This window comes from Dermacentor andersoni, chromosome 4, assembly GCF_023375885.2.
Source record: "Dermacentor andersoni chromosome 4, qqDerAnde1_hic_scaffold, whole genome shotgun sequence".
Lineage (NCBI taxonomy): Eukaryota > Metazoa > Arthropoda > Arachnida > Ixodida > Ixodidae > Dermacentor > Dermacentor andersoni.
In genome coordinates, this window is record NC_092817.1 from 99,459,240 (window position 1) to 99,484,391 (window position 25,152).

The following is a 25,152-nucleotide window of genomic DNA, read 5'->3' on the forward strand; positions in this document are numbered from 1 at the left end:
TCAGCACTTTCCAGAAGTGTGGATGCTGTAACGATGTGTTTAATGATACGGTGCTATCACTCTAGTAACATTTATTTTGATAGAAAACGCCGGGGCACTCATGACATTTCATAAGAAAAGAGCAGACGACCAAATGGTTTAAGGTTGCCAGACTAAACAAGTAACAGCTCTATATTTAGGGAACGAAAAGTTTAGTGTGCCTTCAAGTGCGCATGCGCAGTTCATTCGATGTCGACCAGTTGGGAAGCAGCGGTGGTGGCGGTTTGTCAGGAGGAAGTTTTGTTTTCTCAAGCAGACGCCGCCAGCCAGCAGGAGGGTCTTGAGCGGGTTGAAATCGTGCTGCTACAGGCCGTCGATTCACGTGTATTTTTCCCGCGGTGTTTTTGTGGGCGCCACGGGCCTTTGCCGGCCAGCGCGGACGCACAGTCCGGTCCCTCCGGCGTGCTCGAGCGCTGCACCGTGACCCCGATTCGCGTTCGCCGAGAAAATGGCGATGGCGGCGGCCCAGGCGACGGCGACGATCAACCCTCCTCGACGCAAGAGCAGCGGCCCGAAGCGTCCTGCTCCTGCGGCAACCCCTGATGACTCGGACAGCGACGGCGCCACAACACCGAAGCGAACCAAGAATGGAGATGGCGGGGCCCCTGAACACAGCGATGGTAAGTGCTCTCGCCTGCCGGCGCGGACTCGCCAGGCTTTTGTCTCCTCCGCGTCGGCGCCGATCGGACATGGACGTGCAGAGTCGAGCGCCGCGTTGGTGGAGGCCGCGCTTGCCGGCGCACCCGGATTGCACGAGTTGGCGCTCGATCTCGCGGGAATTCCTGGTTAACGGCCTTCGTGCGATGTGGCGGGTTAGTTTTTCCGCGTTAACAGCACGTGTGGTCATTCGCAGAAGATGTAATAGGCGCCAACGCGGCTGTGCGAACAGCCGGGAACGTAGTACATAGGGCAATAACACGGTCGCAGGTCGTGTTTTGTTGTGAGCTGAGCCCCCACGCTTTGCACGCATGTAATTTCTCGACAGATGGGCTGCACAGGTCCATGCACTGGCGATAAATTAATTTTAATCATCCTTTAAAACAACTCATCCAGCTTGCGCCTGACATAATAGTGCGGGCTTTTCCACGCGCTAGCAGACGATTTCCTTTAACGCGAGCCGCTTTTCATGCTTGCATGGCGGACGGCCGTTCCACGCACGGCGAGCGACGGAGACGCCACAATGTCCGCCGCCGAGATCCTCGCCGGGGCGGGCGGACAAAGCGGCGATGTGGCGGGCGAGGCAGGCGGCGGTGAGCCGTGCGAGCCGCAGGCGGGGGGCAAGGAGACCGGCGCGGCGGCGACGGGTGGGGGCCCGCAGCCGCGTACGCCGATGCCCGATTGGCCTTCCCCGGCGGCGGCGCCGCTCGGCGCTGGCTGCTGCGTGCTACCTCGCCGCCGTTGCCGGGGCTGCGAGCGAGGGCGAGCGAACGATCTCGGGGTGGCGGCGGACAGCGGCGAGCGCGCAGCCGGCGCCGTGGCAGCCTTCCAGGCGCACGGGGAAGCAACCGGTTTCCTGCTCCCCTACTCGCCGGCCGTATCCGGCGTGCGTGCGTCCGTACTCGTGCCACTCCGCCGTGCTTGCTGCTGCTGCTCTCCCCTGATCGCCGTCTGCCTCGCTCGCTCGCTGGGCGGCTGCGCCGCGCCGCTCGCTTGCCGGCTGCTGCGCTTCGACGATGACAGGCTTTCCGGAGGGGGGGAGTCGTTATTAATGCTCGCCCCGCGGGGAGCGCGCCGTGCTCGAGGCCTGGCGGGGACGGGCCGGGCGTTCGCCGCGGTGTCCCTTCGACCGCTACGGCGGGTCCCGCCGCCGCTTTCGGCTCGGCTGAGCGCGCCTCGGGGAGGGAGGTCGGGCTGCGTGCCGCAAGCTTTTTCCCCGTTCTCCGGTCGCGCGCGTGGGTTCCCCAGAGCGTCGCTTGGCGATGAGCGCGCTGTCGGGAGCATTTCGCGCCAGTTCGACGCACGGCGGGGCTGCTCAGATACCGCGTTTCCCGACGCCCTATGTGATGCAGTGGCAGACGCGGTCCGCGTTCCATAGGCGGTCCGCTTTGCGTAATGCCTCGTGCTTTGTGTTCGACACTTCTATCGTTCGTGGTTGTTTCGCCTTGTGTTGGTCGTTGGGCGCACGTGTGTTTGTTTACGTTTTATTCGCGCAACACGCGCTCCGCCGAGCACATGACGGGCCGGACTGGAAATTGCAGCAGTGCTGCCACCTTTAAACGCCGCTCTTTTCGTCGTCTGCTACACCCAGAGCAGCGCCGTTCTTCCTTTCTGGCACATCTTACTCGCCGAGTTTTAAGATAGCGTGACATGTCCAAACTACTGCCTACTAAGCCGACTGAATTTGCCGTCGACTGCTTACGTGGCGTCAGGGCGTTGTGGGATGCGAAAGCATCGCAGCGTGTCGTACGAACCGACTCTGAGTCCGTGGCATTCCCGCTGCTGGGCGGGTGTTGCGACCGTGCATGCCATTGTCTCGGGCGGGATCGACCGTCTGCGGCGCCCTTTCACGTTGGAGCGCGTCGAGTTCTGTTTATCGGTGCCGCTGACGCCGGTGCCCGACACCACCTGCCGCGCGAGGAACCGTTGCGCGCCGCAACTGCCGTTTCGCGGGACTTTCGTGCCGGCGCCGCTCTCGTTTTATGTCTTTCTGATGCGCTCTGTTGGCTGGCTGCTTGTTTGTTTGTTACGCTTCGTTGACGGTGGCAAATTTAGGGCCGCGAGATCGCACTGGCTGCCGTTGGTGTACTGCGCTGTTTTTGGTAAGTGCGACAATGCCTGGCAGCTCCAGCGGCATTCGTTGTCTTCGGGTAGTGAAGGAAATTCGTAGGCAAGATTGTGAACAGTAAAGCACTTATTAAGCGTGCTTTACCTAGGTGACCAGTAACTGTTCGTTTACAGTGGTGCGGTGGGCCTTGAAGGTGCACCCAACTGTGCAAATAATAGTCAGATCCGTGGATTTGACTGTTTGCAGATAGGCAAAATGTTGGTTCTGCAGCATGGACGCTGATGCTCATACTGCACTCATTGTTGCTCACAGACAGACTGCTACAACTGATCGCCAGCCTGTTTGAATAAAAGCAGTGTCTGTTTGCATAAGATTTTTTTTTTTTTTTTTGTCTTGCATAGCAGTTTCGAGCATGTTGTGTTAAATCTTCTCCAGTTGTTTTGATCAGCCCTCCGCATTTAATGAATATTTTAAATTTATCAAAAATTGTCAGTAAGAAGGCTGGTGATAGCCATTAATACCTTGAGCTGATGTCCTGGTACATTCCTGAATATTCGTAAATAAAGTAGGACTCCGCTGTAAATAATAAGTTTGATCTAAGTTTAAATCGGGGTTCCTGTAATAGGTAAACGAACCTGGAAATTTTGCCTTGGCTGGCTCAGCATGGGCACAGAAAATCAATATTTTGACCAACTTCACTGAAGTTTGTTGATCAACATTGGCACATAAAGGAACTGAGCGTAGGCCAAAAACTTAAAGCTGTTGATGACACCTGGGCTGAAGCTTTCGCAATGACACAGTGTGACATTTTAGGAGAATCTTCACCTAAACATGAATTCAGTGTCAAGTTTCGCTGTGTATCAATAGAAGGCATAGGGATTCATTCAGCAACTCTTTTAACTGCTGTGATAGCGGCCCAGTATTGGTTGCCCACTATCAAGTAAACACCAACAAAAGAAATATATACATTAAGCAGAAAATGTTTGCTCAGGTAGATGTCACCAAAAAATATGTTGCTCATGTGCCCAAAGTATAAAGCAACATTGTTGCGTGCAGTAAGACTTGTTATTGCAGTATCAGTTGCTGAAACATTCGCACTCTTCTGTAAACAGTCTGCTTTGGAGAGCCATGTCTGCTACTTCCCCTTATCCCCGCGAGTCGGTATGTACCAAAGACATTAAGGTCATCATCGTGATCACGTCTTGCTAGTATTGCTCAACTTCCTTTGCGGCAGAACTGGTTTGTTTTGCTTTGCCACAGTGCACACAAGGGAGGTGGTTGCACCTCCTTTGTGATCAAATGCTGCTTTAATGTGCTTCATCAATGTGGTAATATACCAGATGTTCGTTTTTATGCAGTACACTTTCTTTTCAAAAGAAACTGTCATATATAGGCTCCTGCTATTCTTGCGAATAGGCTACGTGGCTAAGCAGACGTTACCAGAAAAATATAAAGGTTTTGAAGATAATTTAGCTAATTAGCGAAAATTTGCCAATTAACTTTTGAATTACTCATATTATGGTAAATGTTGTAACTCCAAAACTGAAGCCAAAGTGTAGTGAAGTCAGGTCTGCTTCGCATATATCCTAAGACTGGTACGACTTTCGAGATATGTGACCGTAAAGTGTGCTATGACATAATTTGCCATTCCAGTTCAGTTTCCAAATAGTGTGCCTCTAGCAGTTCAGGACAATCTTAACTGGAATGCTGAGGTACTTTTTTTATCAGATTTTGGGATGGATATCTTGAAAGTGTTGCTAGTTTTACGATTTCTGCTAACCAGGCATGACTTCTACTCCTCGCGTGCATCTTAAGAACTCCAGTTGGTCAAAATTAATCTGGAGTTCCCCCACTATAGCTTGCCTCATAATCATGTTGTGGTTTTGGCATGTAATACCCCAGAGTATAACTACTCCACACCTTTTATTTCAAAATTACATGTGCCCTAAAGTGAGTAATTAGCAAAATTAAGAAAATTTTCTTGCTACTAATGCCCTTCTAGTCATGTAGCCTATGTGCAATAACTGCAGGGGCCTAGCTATGGCAGTTTATTTTAAAATAAAGTGTTCCACATGAGAAGAAATACTTAGTAGTACACACATTTTAATATGGTGCAGCACACAGCAGGCACGTAGAATTAGTTTAGTGTAGAATCAATTCCATGTCATCTGCGCCTGCCTCTGCGTCATTCTTAACATGTTGCAACATTCAAAAATTATTATCGGATGTGACTGAAGTAGCCCAGAGGCTCTCATTGTAGTAAATATATTTGATCAGGAACTGAACCTGGAAAAGTTCATAACTCAAACCCTATCGATAAGCTAAAAAAAATGGTCGCAAGTTGTTAGCATGGTACGTCGGTATAATTCGTTACTCACATTCCGAGTAAAAACTCTTTTTATAAAACCTCTCATCTCTTTGTAACCTTACTATAGCCGTTTAGTGTGTGGTACCATGACATTCACAAACACACAAAATTAGTTCTACAAGTAATGTTTATTGGAACTATTGAATGTTTTGTATGAATACCATACATCTGATATGTTCCCACAGACAGTTACAATCCCTAAATTTAGCTTATGCCAGAATCAACTGAATAGCCTTTGAAAGAGAAAGGAAAACTGCACATATTTGGGGGACCTTGCTAGGCTTCAGTACAATGTGATGTCGTGTGCAGTCCGACAAATAAATTAGCTTTGGTGTTGTGCTGCTCAGCGCGAGGTCGTCGGATCAGATCCCGGCCAAAGCAGCTGCATTTCTATGGGGGCGAAATATAATTGGTACTTAAACTCAGGTGCATATTAAACAACCCCAGATGGTCACAATTAATCCGGAGTCCCCCCACTACGGCGTGCCTCGTGATCAGATTGTTGTTTTGGCACGTAAAACACTATAATTTATTTTTTAGTTTAAAAAAGTTGGAAGATTAGGATGTTGTTCTAATTGTAAATAAATTATTTCAGTTTGACTAATGTCAAATTTTGATTACATCCTTTGATGCGTGCGAGTCTTTTCACTCACCTATGCATTTTCTTAAGTTTTTTTTTTTCCCCTCCCATCTAGCTGATATATAACCCAGCAAAATGCTGGATTACATATCAGTTGCAAGTTGGCACTCTTTCTGTCCCTTCTTCTTTCCACTTAGTTTTCCTTGTGCCAGAACCACATTTCTAGCTGATAAGTGTTTTTATTTTTACTACATTGTAATGCACATGCTACTATAGCTGACTCGTATATACGAAGGAGGCTGTAGGCTTGTAAAGCTGCTTTTAGGGGCAGCTTTAACTCTTAACCTGCTCCATCTTTTCTCACGGAAATAAAATGTCCTTGTAAAGGTGTCACTCAGTTGGAAATACGTTTTAATTTGATACTAAAGGTCGTATTGCAATGTCGGGTCTGAACGAGAAGAAAGGGGGTTAACCGAGGGGCCAGATTTTTATTAATCATATCATGAGAAGCCAACAAAGACACCAAGGAAAACACAGGGGAAATTACTTGTGCTTACTTATTGAATTAAAGAAGTGATAAATTAATGGCAGTGAAAGTGGATGAAAACCAACTTGCCGCAGGTGAGGAACGAACCCACGCCTTCGCATTAAGCGTGCGATGCGAATTATGCGAGAGCATCGCACGTGTAATGCAAAGACGTGGGATCGTTCCTCACCAGCGGCAAGTTGATTTTTCATCCACTTTCATTGCCATTAATTTATCATTTCTTTAATTCAATAAGTAAGTACAAGTAATTTCCCCTATGTTTTCCTTTGTGTCATTGTTTGTTGGCTTCTCATGAGATGTCGGGTCGGGCGTCATCAGTGTTATTGTGACTTCATGACCAAGCAAAATTTGCCGATGTAGCATAGCAATGAGGCTAAGTGTGATGACATTCATAAAAAAGCAGTTCCAAAGTGCTGCGTGTGCTTCATTGTGACTCTGCTCTTGTGTGACAGCCTGAGTGATCGTAGGAACAGAGTGAGCTGATGTATCTTGACTTCAAGGGACGCAATTCTTGGATGATCAGTTTTGGTTATACTATTTATTGCCTTCACAGCTAATCAGCTCATCCGGTTTTGCTGAACCAACCAATAAGCACGCACTGAAAGCGGTATCGTTGAAAGTGATCATCTGAGAATATGTCCCCAGGACGCATCCACTTCCTGGGTACCTAAATTGAACCTAGTTACTAGAAGCAAGCATTACTGTAAATTGTCCAGAGTGCTCCGATTCTTGCCAGTATTTTTTTCTAGGGTTACAGAGTTTAGACCTTTTTTGTTCCTCATTCCCTTTTTTGCAACACTTGTAGACTACCACCCTTGCTTTGGCAGTGAACAGGCAGTTAGCAGTATTGCTTAAATAAATAAACTGTAGTTTGCTCAATTCACAGGGTTGAAATATAGCTTTAGTGAGTGACTAAGGGTGTGAGTGGTTGTGAGTATGAACAGGAGCAAGTGCCGGTGAATTTTAGTGAACGCGAGTATGTATGTGGGTGACAGTCGCTGAATGAGAGTAGATGTATTTATTTTTTTGTAACTCCATCGCGATAAAAAGTGCCCCGTGGGACTGGGATATAAGATGTCAGGCCCTGCTTATGAATCCTGTGCTGTGCCAACGCATGGATGATCTATCCCCCTGCCTGTTTGCTTATGTTGAATTCCAATGGTAGATCCAGATCAAGTTTTTTTTGCTCTGTATGGAGCAATCCTATTCCAATGGCAGAATGGGAGTGTGAGTTGTGTGTTCCAATGACAGATTAGGACCAGCCACCGATTCCGGATCGATCTGCGGAGCAAAAATATTTGCTTCACCGAAATTGGCAGATTTGACCAGAAGTCCGCATGACGTATTTCCTTCACCCACCTCTTGCTTTCTGCCACGGTCGCCTGTTTCCAGTCGCAGGCAGCTATGGACGACATGAAAACATGGGCGCTATGTCGCGCCGTGCATTTTTGTAGCTGCTCCTGGATAGTGACAGCTCCGACTCACACACTATATGTTCCCAAGTCCAGTGATGATTCTTCCTACGCAGAAGAAAACCAAACACACGGAATGCCGGTATGATCAAGATGATAGTGGTGATGGTGATGAGGTCTACCCGATCTACCTCAGGTCTAGCGCCCTCTCACTTGATTTACCTGCACTAAGTGCTCCTCCCGCGGGAGCGCACGCATTCCATTTGCAGATTTGATAAAATCGATCTCAGTTGGAACAACATGCTCCGTTTGTGACCCGGCCGAGTGCTCATGATCTGCCATTGGAGTTCAACATTAGACTGTTTGCTTATTCAAGAGACGCGCTTGCCTTCAAGTTTAATGAGATATTCTCATCAACGAAGTGCACAAGAAAAATGCTGAGCAGTCTTGAGAAATGTAATCAGTCACTTCAGCAAGCCTGTATAGTTGTTGGCTTTAGTGTTGCGTGGAATTGGCTAATGATGATGGAATAAATGTTGTTTCATGTAATGTGCGCAGTGGCATCCCTCAGCTGGAGCGTGGATGAGTTGGGGCAACTGGTGAGCAACCTGGCCCAATGTTTGCCGCCCAATGACCTGGTCAAGTACACCACCATGGTGGAGAAGGTTGACTGGGAGAAGGTGTGCTTTGGCTCCTACACAGCCGCCCAGTGCAAGGAGAAGTGGGCGCAGCTGATGCAGAAGGTGAGAGGCTGCCGTACTCCGTGCTTTGGAGGATGCTGTGTGCAGCTCCCCCTGTCAGCACCTCCCATCTGCCTTCAGCTGCAGCACTGTTTTGAGCACGGGCCCTTTATTTGTTTATTTATTTTGCCAGGCATACTGTCTAGTCTCAAGGCTATTGCAGGAAGGAGTGGAGGATTACAAACATGGTGCAATAGAAAGATGACAGTAATAACTTTCTTAACAATATTAACAAAAGGCTTCATGAATGGCAGTCTTCGGACTTTTGTGATGCGACTGGAGTCTTCCCAGTGGTTCCATTGATTGTTAGTCTTCAGAATGAAAGATTCGTTACACATACTTGTACAGCAAATCGGTACACCATATTTAAGTTATGGTCCGAGTGCAATGATACATACCAGGGGTAGGGGTGGGGTGGGGGTAAGCATTGTTTGCAAGTAGATTATAATGATAAAGTTTAGGGATGCGATAGATTACTCTAGCCAGGCTGAATATGCTAGTTAGCTTTGGTGTTCCTTTGAATCAGCTGATGATGACAATTTAAAAATTTTTTCAATTGCACATGCGGTTTGTGCACATAACCTAAACTTGACTGTGTGCGTTTTCAGCTTCGGCGCTACCGCACGCTGACTGACCTGGTGGGGGATGCAAGGGAATGGCTCAAGCGCCCATGGCTGCCGGGCAATGGCACGGCACGCCGTCAGCGGCACCCAGGCCTTCCCAAGAAACCTTTGACCCCTTATTTCCGCTTCTTCCTGGAGAAGCGTGAAAAGTACGCCCGCGAAAACCCTGAGCTATCAATGACGGAGCTGGCCAAGCTTATCTCCAACAAGTTCCAGGAGCTTCCTGAGAAGAAAAAGGTGAGAAGATGCGCATGGCCAACTGCTGATACAAGTATAACAAGTTAATGAATATAACAATAAACATAAAATTTAATTGACCAGGCTCTATTTCATTGAGCATTCTACCGCAATAGCTTCACTGAAAATGGAAGATCCAAGGCAACATACAGCAAATGAAATATTTTTTCACTCGCAGCTTAAAGCATATGTGTATTCTGGTAGAGAAAATGTCAAATATTTGGCAAGACAAACTTGAAACTGTAAATTCTGGACGCACATGCTGTTTTTGGCCAATGGCTTGCCTTGGCTGACCTGCTGGCAGCAAGCCAACATGCCGATCCCATGTGATCATAACAATTGCACTGTTGCATATTAACGATGTTGCATAGTGTGTTTGTCCATGTGCCTTTGCGACAAGCTGCCGGTGGGCCATCAAAATTACCAGCAGGCCCTTTTCTGGTCTTTCAAGGCATTACGCCTGAATTTCATTTGCATAAACCTCATCACAAATTTTTTTTTCTCCTCTCTCTTTGATGCTGGTGTGTGCATTTAAAACATGTTGGATATAATAAAAGTATTTTCACACCTGATGCAACTGAGTTTAACAGTAATGACAAGGTTGAACTGTGTACATCTTTGTGCAGGCATGGGCTGCAGGAAGGATTCAGTTGAGATGTGGGGTGCCTGTCAGGCTATACTAGAACAGTTAAAACAATAAGGAGGGCAAGCCCAGTTTATACATCGACCTCCATATTTATGGGCTACCAACCTCTTCTGTTGTTGGTTCCTGTCCCTATGCAAAATTTCTGTTCACTTCTGTTTCAAATTTCTTTTGTCTGTCTTTGTCTTGTGTGTGTGTCTGTGTTTATTCATTATTATTTTTACTGTTTATTTACTTGTTTTAAAAGTCTTGCATTCAATTGCTTTGAGAGTAGGTTAGATGTGCTCACGAGTCTTGGCAGGCTTGGTTGTTTGGTGCAGCATGCTTGCGTGTGGTTTGACCGTGGTCAGGCTTGATGGAACGTGCTGTCATCTCCCTTGCAGCAAAAGTACAAGGAGAGCTTTGAACGGGACAATGACGTGTACAAGGTGGAGCTCAAGAAGTTCAAGTGAGTGCTTCAGCATTTACCGAAGCATTTTCCTTTGCCCACAATTCTTGTGGCCGTTGATCTTTTCTGAGCAAGCTCTATACGTTCGCTGCCATTCATTGTCTTTCAATCTCTTACTGAATCAAGGCTCAAGCTAGGATTGAAGCTCCGTTATTGTATGGAAGTTGCAAAAAGGTCTTCCATTTTGAAAAATGCCACACTGCTATAGCTTTTTCAGGTGCTAATTATGTCCATTGAAAATGAAGTTTTGCCACATTTCTTGCATCTTCAGAATCATGAAAAGTGTAAATGTTATTTGTGTGTTTTATGTTACTTTGGGCAAAAAGTATGAAGTTCGAAAAGTAGAACGTCGTCGCAAACATCATCACCAATCATCAACAACATAAATAAAGTGTCGGCAAACCGTGATGTGCTGATAACGGCATGTAGTGCTGCATTTGTGCTGACTTGGGCCTCGTGGGTATTGACAGCAACAATAGCAATGCTTTAGAAGTCCTTGGTCTAAATAGTCCACAAAAGCATAAAAACCTGGATCAAAAGAAGGAAATCTCCAGGCAAAAAAAGAAAACGAAAAATTGACGGATCCCACACTTCTGTGGGAGTCAATGTTAAGTAAAGCTTTCCTTGATGTTTGCGCAAATGTTAAAGCATTTCCTTCATTTCACTCCTTTCTCCACACTCGGCTGCTTCTGTTGCTGTTGTCTTTTTCATTTCACTGTAGTTTAACGCTCATTGCTCAATGCATGCTTGGGTCGCATTTTGTTCACTCCTTCCTACACACTTATCTGCATCTGCTACCAACTTCCTTCTTGCTTCTCTGTAGCTGACTTCTTCAATTATTTGTTACAGACTTCTTCACTTCTTGCCTCTTGTTCTGCTTCTCTATTCAGATACGCACCCAGTGACCCAAGTTGTTTACTTGGCAAGACAGCACTCGCAAAGTGTGCGAGACAAAGAAAGTTTTGCATTAATTAAAATGTGGGAAGGGACGTACAGCACACACTATCGTGTCATGAACAACAGCTTACTGATTTTCCTGAAAAAGATAAAGTAGTAGTGTTCAGTTTCGGCAGGTCATGTTATGCATGGGACAGGTAACTGGCAGTTTATCATAGTAACAAAGTGAGTGCCAAAGGAGTGGAAGTGCAGTCGAGGACAGCAGATAGTTAGATGGTGTGATGAGAGTAGGAAATTTGCAGGCATAAGGTGGAGTCTATTGAAGCAAGACGGTGATCAGAGATGGCTGCAAGAGTCTGACCTGCAGTGGATGTGAAGTAGGCTGATCATGGTGGTACTTTTTTTATTATTATGGAGCCAGGTAATTTTAATGTTGCTGGTTAACCTATGCTGATGTTAACCTTTTATGCTGACCGTATCCTGTCAGTATAAAATGTGGCCATTATGGATAAAAATCACAGTCAATGTTCACATTGAGTGCTGGAGACACTCATCTCAAGAACAGGCAGATTAAAGGTGGTGCACTCTTGAATTTGCAACTGAATCCGTGCTTGGACAATGGAGTTCAAAAGCCAGTGGTTCGTTGTGGAGTGGGCTGATCTGACATGTTCGGTTGAACCTGCATAGCTACTTTCGATTGATTGGTTCAATACAGTTCTTTTTTTCCTGAGAAACAAAAAAAAATAAATAAATAAGCAGGCATGCTTGCTTCGAATAGGCCAGTGAGAGTCGCCGCTAAACTTCTGCATTGCCATTTTACTGTTCCCTAGGAAAGAGAATCCAGATGCGTTTCCTGAGCCAGCCGGTAAGCAGCCCCCTGCCGGTGCTCCTGCCCTGCCGCCCAGTGCGCCCGAGAAGCCGCAGACACCCATCCAGCTGTTCACTCTTGACCGTCTCAAGAAGCCCGACTTTGCCAAGGTAAGCAGCAGGCAAGGCAGCAGCCACTGAGGGACTGCCACAGCATGTGACCGCCACTAAAATAAAGGGACACTGGAGCAAAGTAACGCACGTGGGCACTATAGCAGTGTACTTTTTTTTTTTTACCTCATGCCTTTCTTTTTCCAGATGGAGTGAAATTTCCCTTGCTAGCATCCTAATACAGCTACGCAGATAGCAAAATTTTCTGTAGTCATGCTTACATCCCTCTGAAGGTCCATGTTGGTTAAGCACATGAATTACTCAGGGAAGACTCTAAACCAGAGCTGCACAACAGGTAATGCCATTGGCCCTGAAGGTAGAATAAATAGAGGGATAAATAAATAAACATGCGGCCTGTGGGTTGCACTGGGCGGAGTGGCCTGCGACCGAATGCATTGCATTACAAGACGCACTGAGGATAGCAAAGAAAGCGATAATACCAAACATAGACTGCCTTTCTGCAAGCAAAACATGCACCATTGCTCAATAAAAGGCAAGCCCGTGTGGCTCCCAGCTAAGTTGATTTTTACCTTTGCTGGTTTTGAGTTGTCCTGTCCTGCTCTAGACATTGCTTCAGGGCTCCTCTTAACACTCTAGCTAGGTTTCTTCATTGCTGAGGTCGCTGCAGTGCTTTGCTAAGGGCCTGTGCACCTTCTTATCTCATTTGGCCCCTAGCTGGACAAGAAAGAGGCCCAAGAGGAGATACGCAAGCAGTGGGCGGAGCTGTCTGACGGTAAACGCATCAAGTGGATCCGCCGAGCGCTCCAAGACCAGCACCGATACGAGGTGAGTTGAGGTACCGAGATTGGTTCGCTTATAAAAGTGTGGATTGATCCAAGGCTTCCAGTGCTTCATTTTAGAGCAGGTTGTAGCTAATGCTCGCTTACCAAGAATGTATTGAAAATTAGGTAACCTTACAAATGTCCTTTGTGAGCTTTAAGCTGGGGCACCTTTGCTTGGTTGCTGGTCCTCACTCTTTTTGTTCTGATTATCGTGGTAATAACTAGTGCTACTACTAATGTTGGGAAAACTGCATGCAAGTTGTAAGACGATCACTGTCCAACATTTTGTAAGAAGCATGCAGCACTCGCAGCAGCTTCCCTGAGGACATGTTGCTAAGTGCACTGCTTTGTCACCTTCCTTTGAAAAGTTCATCCTTCAATAAAAGAAAACAGAGATAAGAATTTGTGACAACATACAATTGTGAGAAGGCACACATCTCTGCTAATTTCATGATGGGTGCACTTTAGTAGTGTGGCAGAGGAAGAGACAGTTCACGCAGGAAATGTGGCATCTGTCAAGCCAGTTTTCTTTCTGTGGAAATTCTGCGCCTGTCGTGTAAAGAATCTTATAATCTTTTCTAACTTGGCTGTGCAAAAAGGGGAACACATTTGAAAAGCACAACGCTATTTAGTAGTAACGTAGACGGGCTAGTTCGTATATGTTTCTTGGTAAAAAGTGCACAAGACAGGGTAGGACATGGCACTGTCTGTTCGGTTCACTATTGCATACTTTGTGCCCATATAAGGGGTAACGACCCATCTTGGCGGTAGCAGTTGCAAAAAATGGAGAGTGATGTTTTCTGGTCTCTTGTATTGGCAGGTGGAGGTTGCCGAGTACAGCCAGGCGTATCCGGGCTTCAAGGCAGCCACAGTGAAACCGATACTGAGCAAGGCCGAGCAGGAGTTCAAGGACAAGTGCGATGGAAAGCCTGAGCGGCCTCCTAAGTAAGTCGTTAGAGTTAATCTCTCAGGTGTCTTTGTTGGAACGTACAAGAATGGCACAGCCTGGGCGCAGATGATGGGAGCATTGTTGTTGGTTCGCCCTTAGTTAGCCTCTGTTGCATGTGTCTTCACAACATCAGCTGTAGTGTGTCGTTGTGTGTTACATTCCCGGCTAATGATATGTCTTCTACAAAGAAAAGAAAAGGTACCCTTTTGTGTAGGCCTTTCAACAATTTTGTGTGCTGCCGTCTGATAGGTCACTGTACCTTGTTGCCCTGGTTGCAGCTCCGGCTACAGCCTGTTCTCGCGCATCATGCTGCGGCAGCTGAAGAATGTACCGGCTAAGGAGAAAATGGCAGAGATCTCGCAGCTGTGGAAGAACCTCAGCCAAGCAGAGCGAGATTCCTATAACAAGCAGGCCACCAAGGTCAGGTGTACTTTTGTTTCACTGTTGGCCATTTTATACCATACAACTCTCCCGAATATTTTGTTTTGCTCGTGCCACGTTCGATAGCATGAACAATGTCCCATTTTTATTCTATGTTGAGCACTCGGGTGTTTTTTATCCGAGCTTCGGCATGACGCGAGTCCTAGCTTATACAATGCCACAACGCTTTGGCACCACGCTTGAAATGATGTTGGTGGTGATGTGGCTTCACATGCAGACGCACAGGGCGCTTGGAGAGGCCCTTGTTCTGATCTCTGAGGCTTGTTGGTCTGCTGGGTCACTCGATGGGGACAACGCACTGCCGTGATTGCCTGACGAAAAGTAGAAACACTACGTGTTAACCGATACGTATGCAATAAGCTGATACGGTTTATGCTGATACAAAACACATTATGTTCAATGGCCGCTGAGTCGGGGATTTGACTTTGCTGCTTTTAAAACGAAACTACTGTTTAAGCGGGTACAGTTTAACGAGATTTCACTGTACACGGAGTTCTGGCACAATTTTATGCGCACACACTGAACTGGCGGCAGCTTGCATAAAGGCAGATTCACAGGCGATCAGCTGGCAACTACCACAAACGCATATAGGAAAAGTGTGTATGCACGCATACTGGTGTGAACGGCAAAGCTCACATGTGGACAATGTTTCCAGCTGACTAATTTACGGAACTCGGCTAAACTGACAGCGCCGTGTAGTCATGGTCGCATGCACAAAATCTGCACTTCATGACAACGCGTCTTGCGAAACACACTTGCGACCTCGACCGATTTTTCTGCTGTGCTGGAGTTGTAAATGTGTTTTCCAGACAGACCCTGTCTGTCTGGAAAAGATCAGTCAGCAACTGTATTTACTTTCCACACACAAACTGAAGAGCACCCCCCAAAAAAAATTAGGAGGTTAAAAATTCAACAAAAGTGGTAGCGCAAATAGTAAGTCACAACAAAGTTTCTGGTTAAAGAAACACACTTGTTTAGAACGACAGAAATCTGAGCTAGTTGGTAAGGATTCATAATGCAAAGAAGGGGTAAGGCGTGCAGACACTGACACAAGAGAAGGGAAGCGTTGTACGCTTGTTTATTGGTTGTTTGGTTGGTTCCCTCTGCGTTGCCATTTTGTGGTCATTTCTACATTACAGTTTGCATTTGCTGTTGTGCGGCTGTGCGACGATGTCACGTCGGCAGAGCTTCACCGCTGACATCAAGTGTCAAGTAGTACTTTTTGCCGAGAACTCCAACAACCGCGCCACTCAGCATGAGTTTGACATGAACGAAAAGCTGATTAGGGTTTGGAGGAAGCAACGGGACCAACCTTTTGGGTGCAACGGTTAGCAACATGCCTTTCACGGCCCAGAAACCGGGAAGTGTGATGCTCTCAAGAAGGAAATGAAGCTTCATGTAGAAGAAGAGTGTGCAAAGGGTCTTCAGGCGTCCTGAGAGGACATTCAGACGAGAGCCCGGCAGTTGGTGCAACGAGACGGGATCAGCCAGTCAACGTTAAAAGCGAGTCGGAGCTAGGTCGAAAAGTTCATGCGGCACAATGGACTCTCCCTTTGTAATACAACAACCATCTGTCAGCTTTTGCCAGCAGAATACGAGGGACGACTGGTGGAGCTTCAGCGCTATGTTCTCAAGCTGCAGTATCAGAAGGATTAGCTTCTCGGACGGATCGGGGACGCCGACCAAACACCGTTCTACTTCGACATGCCCAACTGCACGACAGTCACGACGAAAGGAGCAAAGGATGTCTGCCAGTTGACGACAGACCATGAGCACACGATTCACTGTTATGCTATACTGCACTGCAGATGGCAGGAAGCTGGCTCTGTACATCGTGTTTCGCTGGAAAACCGTCCCAAAGAAGGAACAATTCCCTAAGGAGGTGATCATCCGCACGAATGATAGAGGATTCATCAATGAGGTGATGGTTAAAGAATGGTTCAAGATGATTTGGATGAAGCGACTGGGAGTAGACCTGGACCTTCCAAACATGCTGGTCTTGGGACTAATTTAGAGGCCACATTTGCCCGGCCATCAAAGAGGCCCTACAGAAGGCAAACATCACCTGGTCGTCATACCTGGAGTTGTGACGTGTCAACTGCAACCATAGGATGTCACTGTCAACAAGCATTTCAAGGAGTGTCTCACCAAGTCCTACAGAGAGTGGCTTGTGAAGGACGATGCCACCATGGCACCGACGGGACGCCGCAAGAAGGCTCCCCCCAGCAAAGTCACGACATGGGTCAAGGATGCGTGGGAGGACCTGCCAGAAGAAATTATCAAGACTGGCTTTGAATGCACTCAATGGTACTGAGGACAATTTTCCTGACAGTTCTGATAAAGATGTGGTTTCTGGCAGCAACTAGTGAGTGGCCGAGCCGAGCTTACTGTAAAAATAGAGGTGTGTCATGTTCCAGTTTTTCCATTTCTCAAAGCTATGGGTCGACCTACATACGAATAATTTATTTTTATTTTTCGCAGGGCACTATATATATAAGAGGGGAGCCTTCCTCAAGGTTCTGTTCTTGGCCCCCTCCTGTTCTTAATCTACATTAATGACCTTCCTAATGACATATCTTCTAACATACACCTATTTGCGGACGACTGTGTTATTTACCGACCCATTAACAATAGCTCAGATATCCCTGTCCTGCAGCGTGACTTACAAACAGTTGAAAAATGGTGTAAGACATAGTTAATGTCATTAAATGTAAATAAAACCTCATTTATCTCTTTCAATTGTCTGCATTCTTATGTAGCACCCTCATATCTCTTAGGTAAGTTAATAATATCATCTGTGACCTGTTATAAGTACTTAGGGCTTATCTTAACGTAAGATCTTTCATGGTCCTCTCACATCGCTAAAATAACTAACGAGGCTAACCGCATCTTAGGCTTTCTCCGGCGACATCTGAAATTTGCCCCTCCTCCAGTAAAAACTCTTGCCTACAAATCTGTGGTAAGGCCCAAACTTGAATGCGCATGCTCAATTTGGGACCCTCATCATACTAATCTTTTTAACATGCTTGAATCTGTCCAAAACCGCACAGCCCGGTTTATCTTCCATGACTATTCTTCATATATAGTGTCACAGCGCTAAAATCTAATGCGAATCTTCCTAAACTAGAAGCGAGACGTCAAGTGTCCAGGCTCGTTCTATATCACAAGTTTTATCATGCCCCGATCGGTAACAGCGTCATATCGCCAGCTCACCGCCATTCATCTCGGACCAATCTTTCAAAGTCAGTGTATCCCCCGCATGCGCACATCATCCCATCTTCATTCGTTTTTTCCACGTACAGCGAGAGACTGGAATGATCTGCCTGAAGAAGCGGCGGACCACTCCAGTGCGACTGCATTCAGGACTGCCATCGAACACATTTTTTCTTTGAAGCAGCCCACCCCTCATGTAAAACCCCTCTCCAGGGACATTTGAGGAATAAATAAATAAATAAAGGGGTCAACTTATATTCATGCTCAACCTATTTTCGAGTAAATACGGTAGTTGCAGGGTGTGTCCTGGGTCAATCATAACTTCCATGTTCAATGTTGTGTTACAGCATGGATGCTCCATAACGGCTTTAGCCCTTTATCAGATGACCTCTTTATGGAGCATGACCATGCACATTGCTGGAACAGAAAGCAGCGAGATTATTACTACAGTACCTCTAGTTAACAAGTCTCTTCAGCCGTTTATTGATTCAGTGTGTGTGCAACCAGTTACCCTTCTCTCTCCTTCATTCTCTCTTTACATACCTTTATCCCCTTCCCTCAGTGCAGGGTAGGAACCTGGACACGCATCTGGTTATCCTCCCTGCATTTCTTCCCTCTCTCTCTTCTAAATAACCTTTATTTTTTTCTCTCCTTTTTTCATCCTCGCTTCATGACACAGGCTAATGCTAAGTACAAGGAGAAGTATGCAGCCTACCTGAGCAACCTTCCAGAGGAAGAGCGGCAAAAGGTCGAGGCTGACTCGGCGCCACACAAGTCGATTGCGTCTGCCGGCGGGGGTGCAGCAGCCAAAGGAAATTCCAAGGGCAGCAATGTGACTGCGTCGGGCAAGGGAATCCGTGCCACACCTGGTGACGAGAACCAGCCCCCTGTGGGGGAGCGACCAAAGCCCAAGAAGCCCCTGTCGGCCATGTTCTTCTTTCAGCAGGAGAAACTGGCCGCCATGAAGGAGCGCTGCCCACAGATGTCCCACCAGGAGGTGATGCGTGCCCTCGCCCGAGAGTTCTCCGAGCTTCCAGAACGTAAAAAGGTGAGCACGGGTCATGTATGACCTTGCGACGGTGTGTTCAGTCTTCTCAGCTTGGGTTTACTGACTGTGGTCGTTCAGTGTATGTGGCGGTGTGGACTCGAGCAAGAAGTCATGGGTTCGATTCCCAGCCGCCTCAACAGCATTCCAATACGGGCGGCATGCAAGAACCCTCATCGGGACGTTAAACCTTGCGATTTCATTTGTTTGATTTCTTAGTGGGGACAGGAGAAGCCGACACATCATTTCTAACATAGCGACTCTGGAGTTCCCCAACAAAAGCACTTCAGCATTTTTTCACTGATCTGAATTGGGAGAGCTAGTTCCGAAGCTTTGTTAGACTAAAGTGCCGTATGAACAAGAGCCACCTTTACGTTTTATGTGTCTTGGACTCCCAATAGGCACTGCATCACCTATATGGAAGCTTTTTACATTTGCCGCCAACCGTTGATATACTACCCATGCTCCAGCAAACTTGCCTTGACTTCACAGTGTGTTTCCTTCTTTGCCAGTGTACCATGTGAAGTTGCATGTCTCCCTTCAAACATTTACAAACTGTGCTTTGCATATTGATGAGCTCGTGGCAAAGGCGACTGTTTTTCACAATGAAGATTGTGCTCAACCAGTCGTGCTCATTGTCCATACTTTTGCCTGCTAGCCTCCACCATGAGGTGTGATTGTGTCCATAGCATGGCAAGCAAAATCCAGAACTGGGCTCACTGGCCAACTTGTGCCTCAGTCAAATTAGAAGACTCGACCGAGATGACTCGTGAAAGAAGGCAAAGGAAGTGCTTACCTTGTCACCTTCCTTCAGATGTCTTCACTATAGCACTTTCCACTTTCTTGGGTCAAAATACTGGGCTTGCAGTGCTTAGAAAGTATCATGCATAGGTCTTGCTGACATGGTACCGTAAAAACCAAAATATAGGTTGAACTTTTTTGAAAAATCTATTGCGAAAAGTCGACCCTCGTCTTATACACCAGACATTGGCAGAAAAACTATGGAAGTCTTGCAACAATGGGCGGATGAAGTAAAGAGCCGCCATCAGCAGCAGCGCGGCGACATTGTGGCACCGCCAATTTGCGTTTACATTGTCACAAAGTTATATTGGTTAAAGGCTGCTTTTTCACATTTTGTTTCAAAATGAGCGGAAGCCGACGACAATTCACCGTCGCTTTCACGAAAAAGGCGATTGAGTGTGCGGAAGCCCACGGCAACCTAGCAGCACAGCACGAATTTGGAGTATCCGAAAAGAGCATTCGGTACTGGCGGAGGCAGAAGCAGCAAACCAACAGAAAACGTCATTTCGTGGGCAGACCGCAGAACTGGAAGACAAGGCAGCGGAGTTCGTCCGGGAGCTGCGTGTAAGGTCGCTGCCTGTGACTGCCGAATGCATCCGTTTGAAAGCGGTAGAGATCGCGCACGTCTCTGGACTGGGCAGCGAGAAGCACTCATCATCCGACTCTATTCGGACGACTCTGATCGAAGGCGTTTCTCTGATTCGGAGTAGCGCTTGCGCACTTCGTGCCCTTCTGTGTACTACTGTACACCCAGCCAATTTTTAACAGTATCGCGCGACCATCGACCCACGTGTTTGTCATCACCTTATCATCACGGCACAGAGCGGCGAAATAGCAAAAGTAAGCGCACAAGTACACATGCGCGTATCTCGTTTGTTTCGCCGCTCCGCGCCGTTAATAAGGTGCTGACAAGCACGTGGGTCGATGGTCGCGCGATACTGTTAAAAATTGGCCGGGTGCACATGCGAGCAGCATTTAAATAAATACTGTCACTATTGTGCTTGAGTTGCGCATTTGTTTCAAGGTAAGGGTGTCTTTCGGTACTTTTGCCATTGAAAAAGATTTTATTCATTTTTAGAATTCGTTAGTTGGGTGATCTGCCTATATTCCGGTCCGACCTATAGTCCGGTTTTTACGGTAATGGTAATAAAAAACTGCTAGCTGCAGTGTATTGTGTTTCATCGTAGAGGTGCTAAACAGAACTAAAAAGATTGACTACTTGCAGTAAAAAATTCAGTGGTAGTAGGAGCTATGAAAAAACACAAGGTCACAACTGTATGTTCACTGTAAAGCAAGTAAGCTGATGTGGATCTTGTGACCATTCAAATGCAGCAGTATATGTTCGCTACGTCAACAGGCATGTTGCTACCGCGCCGACTTGGCATCGGGGTGGTCCCCAGCTGATTTGGAAGAAATTTCAAGCAGAACGAGCTCATCTGTTTTACTGTTAAGCAAGCAAGAATGGAGTCAGCCTTGTACTGTGTGCTTTCTTTGTACGTTTCAATTTCCAACTTGCTGCTGACCACTTTTGATTAAAATGCTTCTTCTTTGCTTTCCATAGGAGAAATACAAGAAGATGGCCACAGAAGCGAAAGAGAAGGCCATTGAGGAAACAAATGGCCACAAAGTGTAAGCCACCGTGATGTCTTTACTTGCTAGACAACATCCAGAATTACACAATTTTCTCAGCAGCCACTTTGCAGTGGATCCTTTAAAACCTGTTGTCCCTCTTGTCGTTTGCAGCAAAGAGGACAAGGTGCATCAGCCACCCGCTGTGCCCAACCTCAACAGGAGGAACCGGCTTTTCAAAGGGGAACCAAAAAAGCCACCCCAGTAAGTTGGAGAGTGATAGCCCTCTTATGTTCATGCACATTCTCTATTGCCAAGTAAGATGCATGTGCGAGGGGGGAAGTTCAGATAGAGAAGCTTTTGACTTATATGATATGACCATGCACAACTTTTACTAGTTAGTGCAGTAGATTCCCATTAATTTGACTCCAGTTTGGATTTTTCGTTTAATTCCATCCCTACCAAAGGTCCTGGCTGGCACCTATGCATATCTATGGGCACAAACTTTTGTCATTTTGATCCTAAAAGTGGCCTTCGCCTGGTAATTCGAACTTGACCAGTCACCATACATGCGCTGACCCTTATGGTGACTGCTATAGCGACCCTTTTTGTGGCAGCATCAGTCTCGGCAAAGCTTGGGGACAGTAAGCACGTTAAACACGTCATCTGTCAAAAAATGTCTATTTCCGGCCTGCCGCAAGACTTTTAAGCAATAACCAAAGCTCACAATGTCCAATTAAAGTATTTACCCAATTCTAATGCACTCCCCCCCCCCCCCCCCTTTTTCTTTTTCAAGACAATTGGGTTGAAGATTGTCTGAACAGAGCATTTGGATACAAAACCAAAGCCACCTTCGCAACCTCATATGCTTTGCCACATAACACAAATGTACTACGGCACAGTAGCCATAAAAGTCGTGTGGCAAAGGTGACTTCAGGAAACCAGCCGCCATGGTGCAACACATATTGCCCATTTTTCTTGCTAAAATGGCCGTGCGTCAGATTCCTGCTTTATTTAGAATCTTCAATGTTATTTCTACATTAATTTTGTACTTTTGACACATAGAAAGTGGGTGCACGTTAGATTCGGTTGCATGTTAGAATTAATCATTGGTGTGTTTTGGCGTTCTGTTCTGCATCTCATTTAATTCGATCTATTTCATCATTCCCGTTAAGGTCAAATTAACAGAAATCCACTGTATTGTCTTCAGATGTGGCCATTCTAAAATCTAGCTTTATATACCTAGTATTCACACAAGTAGGTGCACAAGGCATACATAACTTTTTCAGCTAAGCTGCTGGCTTTTTCATATCAATTTATACACGTCTCCTAAGTTAATTTGGCAAGAAACAATAATGCTGGACTGGCGTACATGCAGGAGCGGCTACGGGGTGTTCTCGACGGAAATGCTCAGTCAACTGGTCGACGTGGATCCCAAGAACCGCATGGCCGAGATTGCCAAGCGCTGGAACGCTATGCCGGACTCCGACAAGGAGCGCTACAAGCGGGCAGTCCAGGAATTGCAGCGCAAGTACAACAAAGAGCTGGCGCGATTTCTTGAGGTGCATATTCCTCTCTCCCCCCCTCGTTAACTTCCTTTCACTCTGGTGCCCGACTCCAGTAAGCCTAAAGGGAGGGTGAAAGGACATGGGTGTGGCTCACTTTTCAGAGCAGGAGCGATCCCTTGTGGTCTGATAGACCACGTGTGAAACTACACAAGCAAGCTTCTCCTCGTGGCTGACATGCTGTTAATCCCCTCAAACTTTATTTTCTTTTTCAAGAAAACTGACACTAATGGCTCATTTTTCCCTGTGTTATGCTTTAATAACATCGTTAAAACACTGAAGTATGACTGCAAATGGTGTTGAAAATTTAATTCAATATGAAAGCGATGATAATAGAATTTCTTTGCCATGAAAGAAGGAAAAAGTGCCATTTGGCATTCTTCCCACACGAGAAATGATTCGGAAAGTGGGGACATACCTATGACAAGGTGGGCTCATCATAAGCTGAAAAATGCCAATCGCTCATGAGTTGAGGTCATCAAGATCCCTAGGTTAACCTAATGGTGTATCACAATGGATGAGGAAACAGTAGTGCTCTAAAGTACGCCTGAAATGGGCAAGCAAAAGTGGGGAGCACTGTCGTCTAATGGTACAGAAGCCAGCTCTGCTGCACTAAGAGCAGTTTGTGCTGCTCTCACACAAAAACCTGGGGAGCCAAGGAAGCCATGAGACTTCTGCGCATCGTGTCCTGTTTTCTTTACGGTATTTTGGGTCTGCTAGCAAGCTCTGCAGTAGTGACAGCTATTGCATATCATCATGAACTCGTGAAAGAAATCAGGATGTACAAGATATAGGTTCTACGGCAGAGAATTGTCACTGGTGACAACGGCTTGGGACACATCAACGTTGCACAAAAATACTTGATTTGTAGGCAGTGGAAGTTGCAACAGTCAATCAATCGTTTTGTTACTGACGTGCCTGGAATGCTAGGATACTTTAGTCGCATGGTGAATTTGTCCTTGTACTTGCTCTCTTAGCGTGCAGGATGTGCCTACGAGAGAACACTTTATTCTTCTCTTGCTGAAATGCTGTTCTTCTCCCTGCTCATTGCCTTTGCCCCTGTTCATCCACTGGAATGCACCATACCACTCAAACGATAGCACACGATGTTGCCCATTGTGCACTGAAAGTAGGAGCCAGAGCATAGGATGTGCACACAAATTCCTTGCTTTATATCCACACAGAGTGTAAGCAGCACCACTTTAGTAATGGCATTCAAACTGTGCGGAGAAGCCCACTTGCAAGTTTTTGGCTGCTTATTATTTATTATTTCATTCGTCCTAAATAAGTACCAGTGCCAAATATTGATTCCTTTCCTCCCCCTCTCTCTGTATTATTTATTTGTTTTGATAAACTATGATCTCTGCAAGAATCAAAATACGATACATTAGATACCAGAACTGCAACCAGCTATCAGTAAGAGAAAGGTTAAAACCAGAAGTGGGTGAGTCTCGAATATTCAAGTGCAGACGCATGTATATACAGCAAAAATATTCATTTCGTGATAATCGGGTACCACGCTTGTTCTAGGTATACCCGCCATGGTTGCGTAGTGGCTTTGGTGTTGGGACTGCTAAGCACAAGGTCGCAGGATCACATCCCGGCCTTGGTGGCTGCATTTCGATGGGGGTCAAATGCAATAACACCTGTGTACTTAGATTTGGGTGCACGTTAACCCCAGGTGGTCAAAATTAATCCAGAGTCCCCTACTATGGCGTGCCTCGTTATCAGATCATGGTTTTGCCGCGTAAAACCTCGCATCCTAATTTTTTTGTTCTAAGTAGTGAAAAAAAGACAAATTTATCAGGGACAGGTAGGATCAGTTTTAAATATAACATCACTAATTGTCATTAAAAAGCTACACGAATAGCCTCTCAACTTCTTTAGAGTGTGGTAGCAAGGAAGCTATTCAATGCTGAATGACTGCTGTATGGTCGCCGGAAAAATGTTGTAAGTTCTACAAGAAGAAAAAAAAGCTGCTGAAGGAAAACATCACAGGTTGTGGTGTAAAAGAAAAAGCTGCTACAGTGAAACCTCGTTACTGCTGACACAAAATTAACGAACTTTTTGGATTAACGAACTTATCAGAAATCCCCTGCTGACTGCTTGTAGATTCAGTGTTAAAATATTTCAGTACTACAAACTTCAGAATACTGAGTTTCCATGTCATGTAAATAACGTCTCGGTACTGCGAACTACATCTCACTACTGCGAATATTTCGAAATCTGGGGATCTTTAGATTTCCGTGTATCCATTACGGCAGCCGGAACAGTAGGCTAGCAGACAACAAGGTGCAAAAATCAGACGCTACGTCACATGAGTTTCTAAAACCCAAGGCAGCGCCGGAGAAAACCAGGAGAAACACCAGGAGGGGGCAACGACGCATCAGGTTTTGCGAGCGCATTCTGCGCCCAAACGGGTGTCGCCTAGCAACAGAGGCATGTCTCTTCCTTCTTCTGCCCTTCTTTCTGAGGCCATATCAGCTACCCACGTGGAGAAATGTTACCTCTGTGCTTGCGACAATGCAACACAGTCACGCTTCTCGGATG

The 25,152-nt window shown here is 46.3% G+C and overlaps 1 protein-coding gene across 1 annotated transcript in view; it reads left to right on the forward strand.

Moving 5' to 3' along the window:
- Positions 1-29: 29 nt before the first annotated feature.
- The window catches only part of LOC126536536 (nucleolar transcription factor 1-like), a 36,246-nt gene continuing 11,123 nt past the window's right edge, over positions 30-25,152 (forward strand). The window contains exons 1-12 of the mRNA XM_050183546.3: positions 30-659; positions 8,230-8,414; positions 9,020-9,271; positions 10,298-10,362; positions 12,090-12,237; positions 12,913-13,023; positions 13,840-13,964; positions 14,247-14,388; positions 18,302-18,670; positions 21,030-21,097; positions 21,212-21,301; positions 22,416-22,599. Of these exons, the coding sequence (XP_050039503.1) occupies positions 488-659; positions 8,230-8,414; positions 9,020-9,271; positions 10,298-10,362; positions 12,090-12,237; positions 12,913-13,023; positions 13,840-13,964; positions 14,247-14,388; positions 18,302-18,670; positions 21,030-21,097; positions 21,212-21,301; positions 22,416-22,599 (1,911 nt within the window). The 5' untranslated portion in view covers positions 30-487. The remainder of the gene's footprint in view (positions 660-8,229; positions 8,415-9,019; positions 9,272-10,297; positions 10,363-12,089; positions 12,238-12,912; positions 13,024-13,839; positions 13,965-14,246; positions 14,389-18,301; positions 18,671-21,029; positions 21,098-21,211; positions 21,302-22,415; positions 22,600-25,152) is intronic.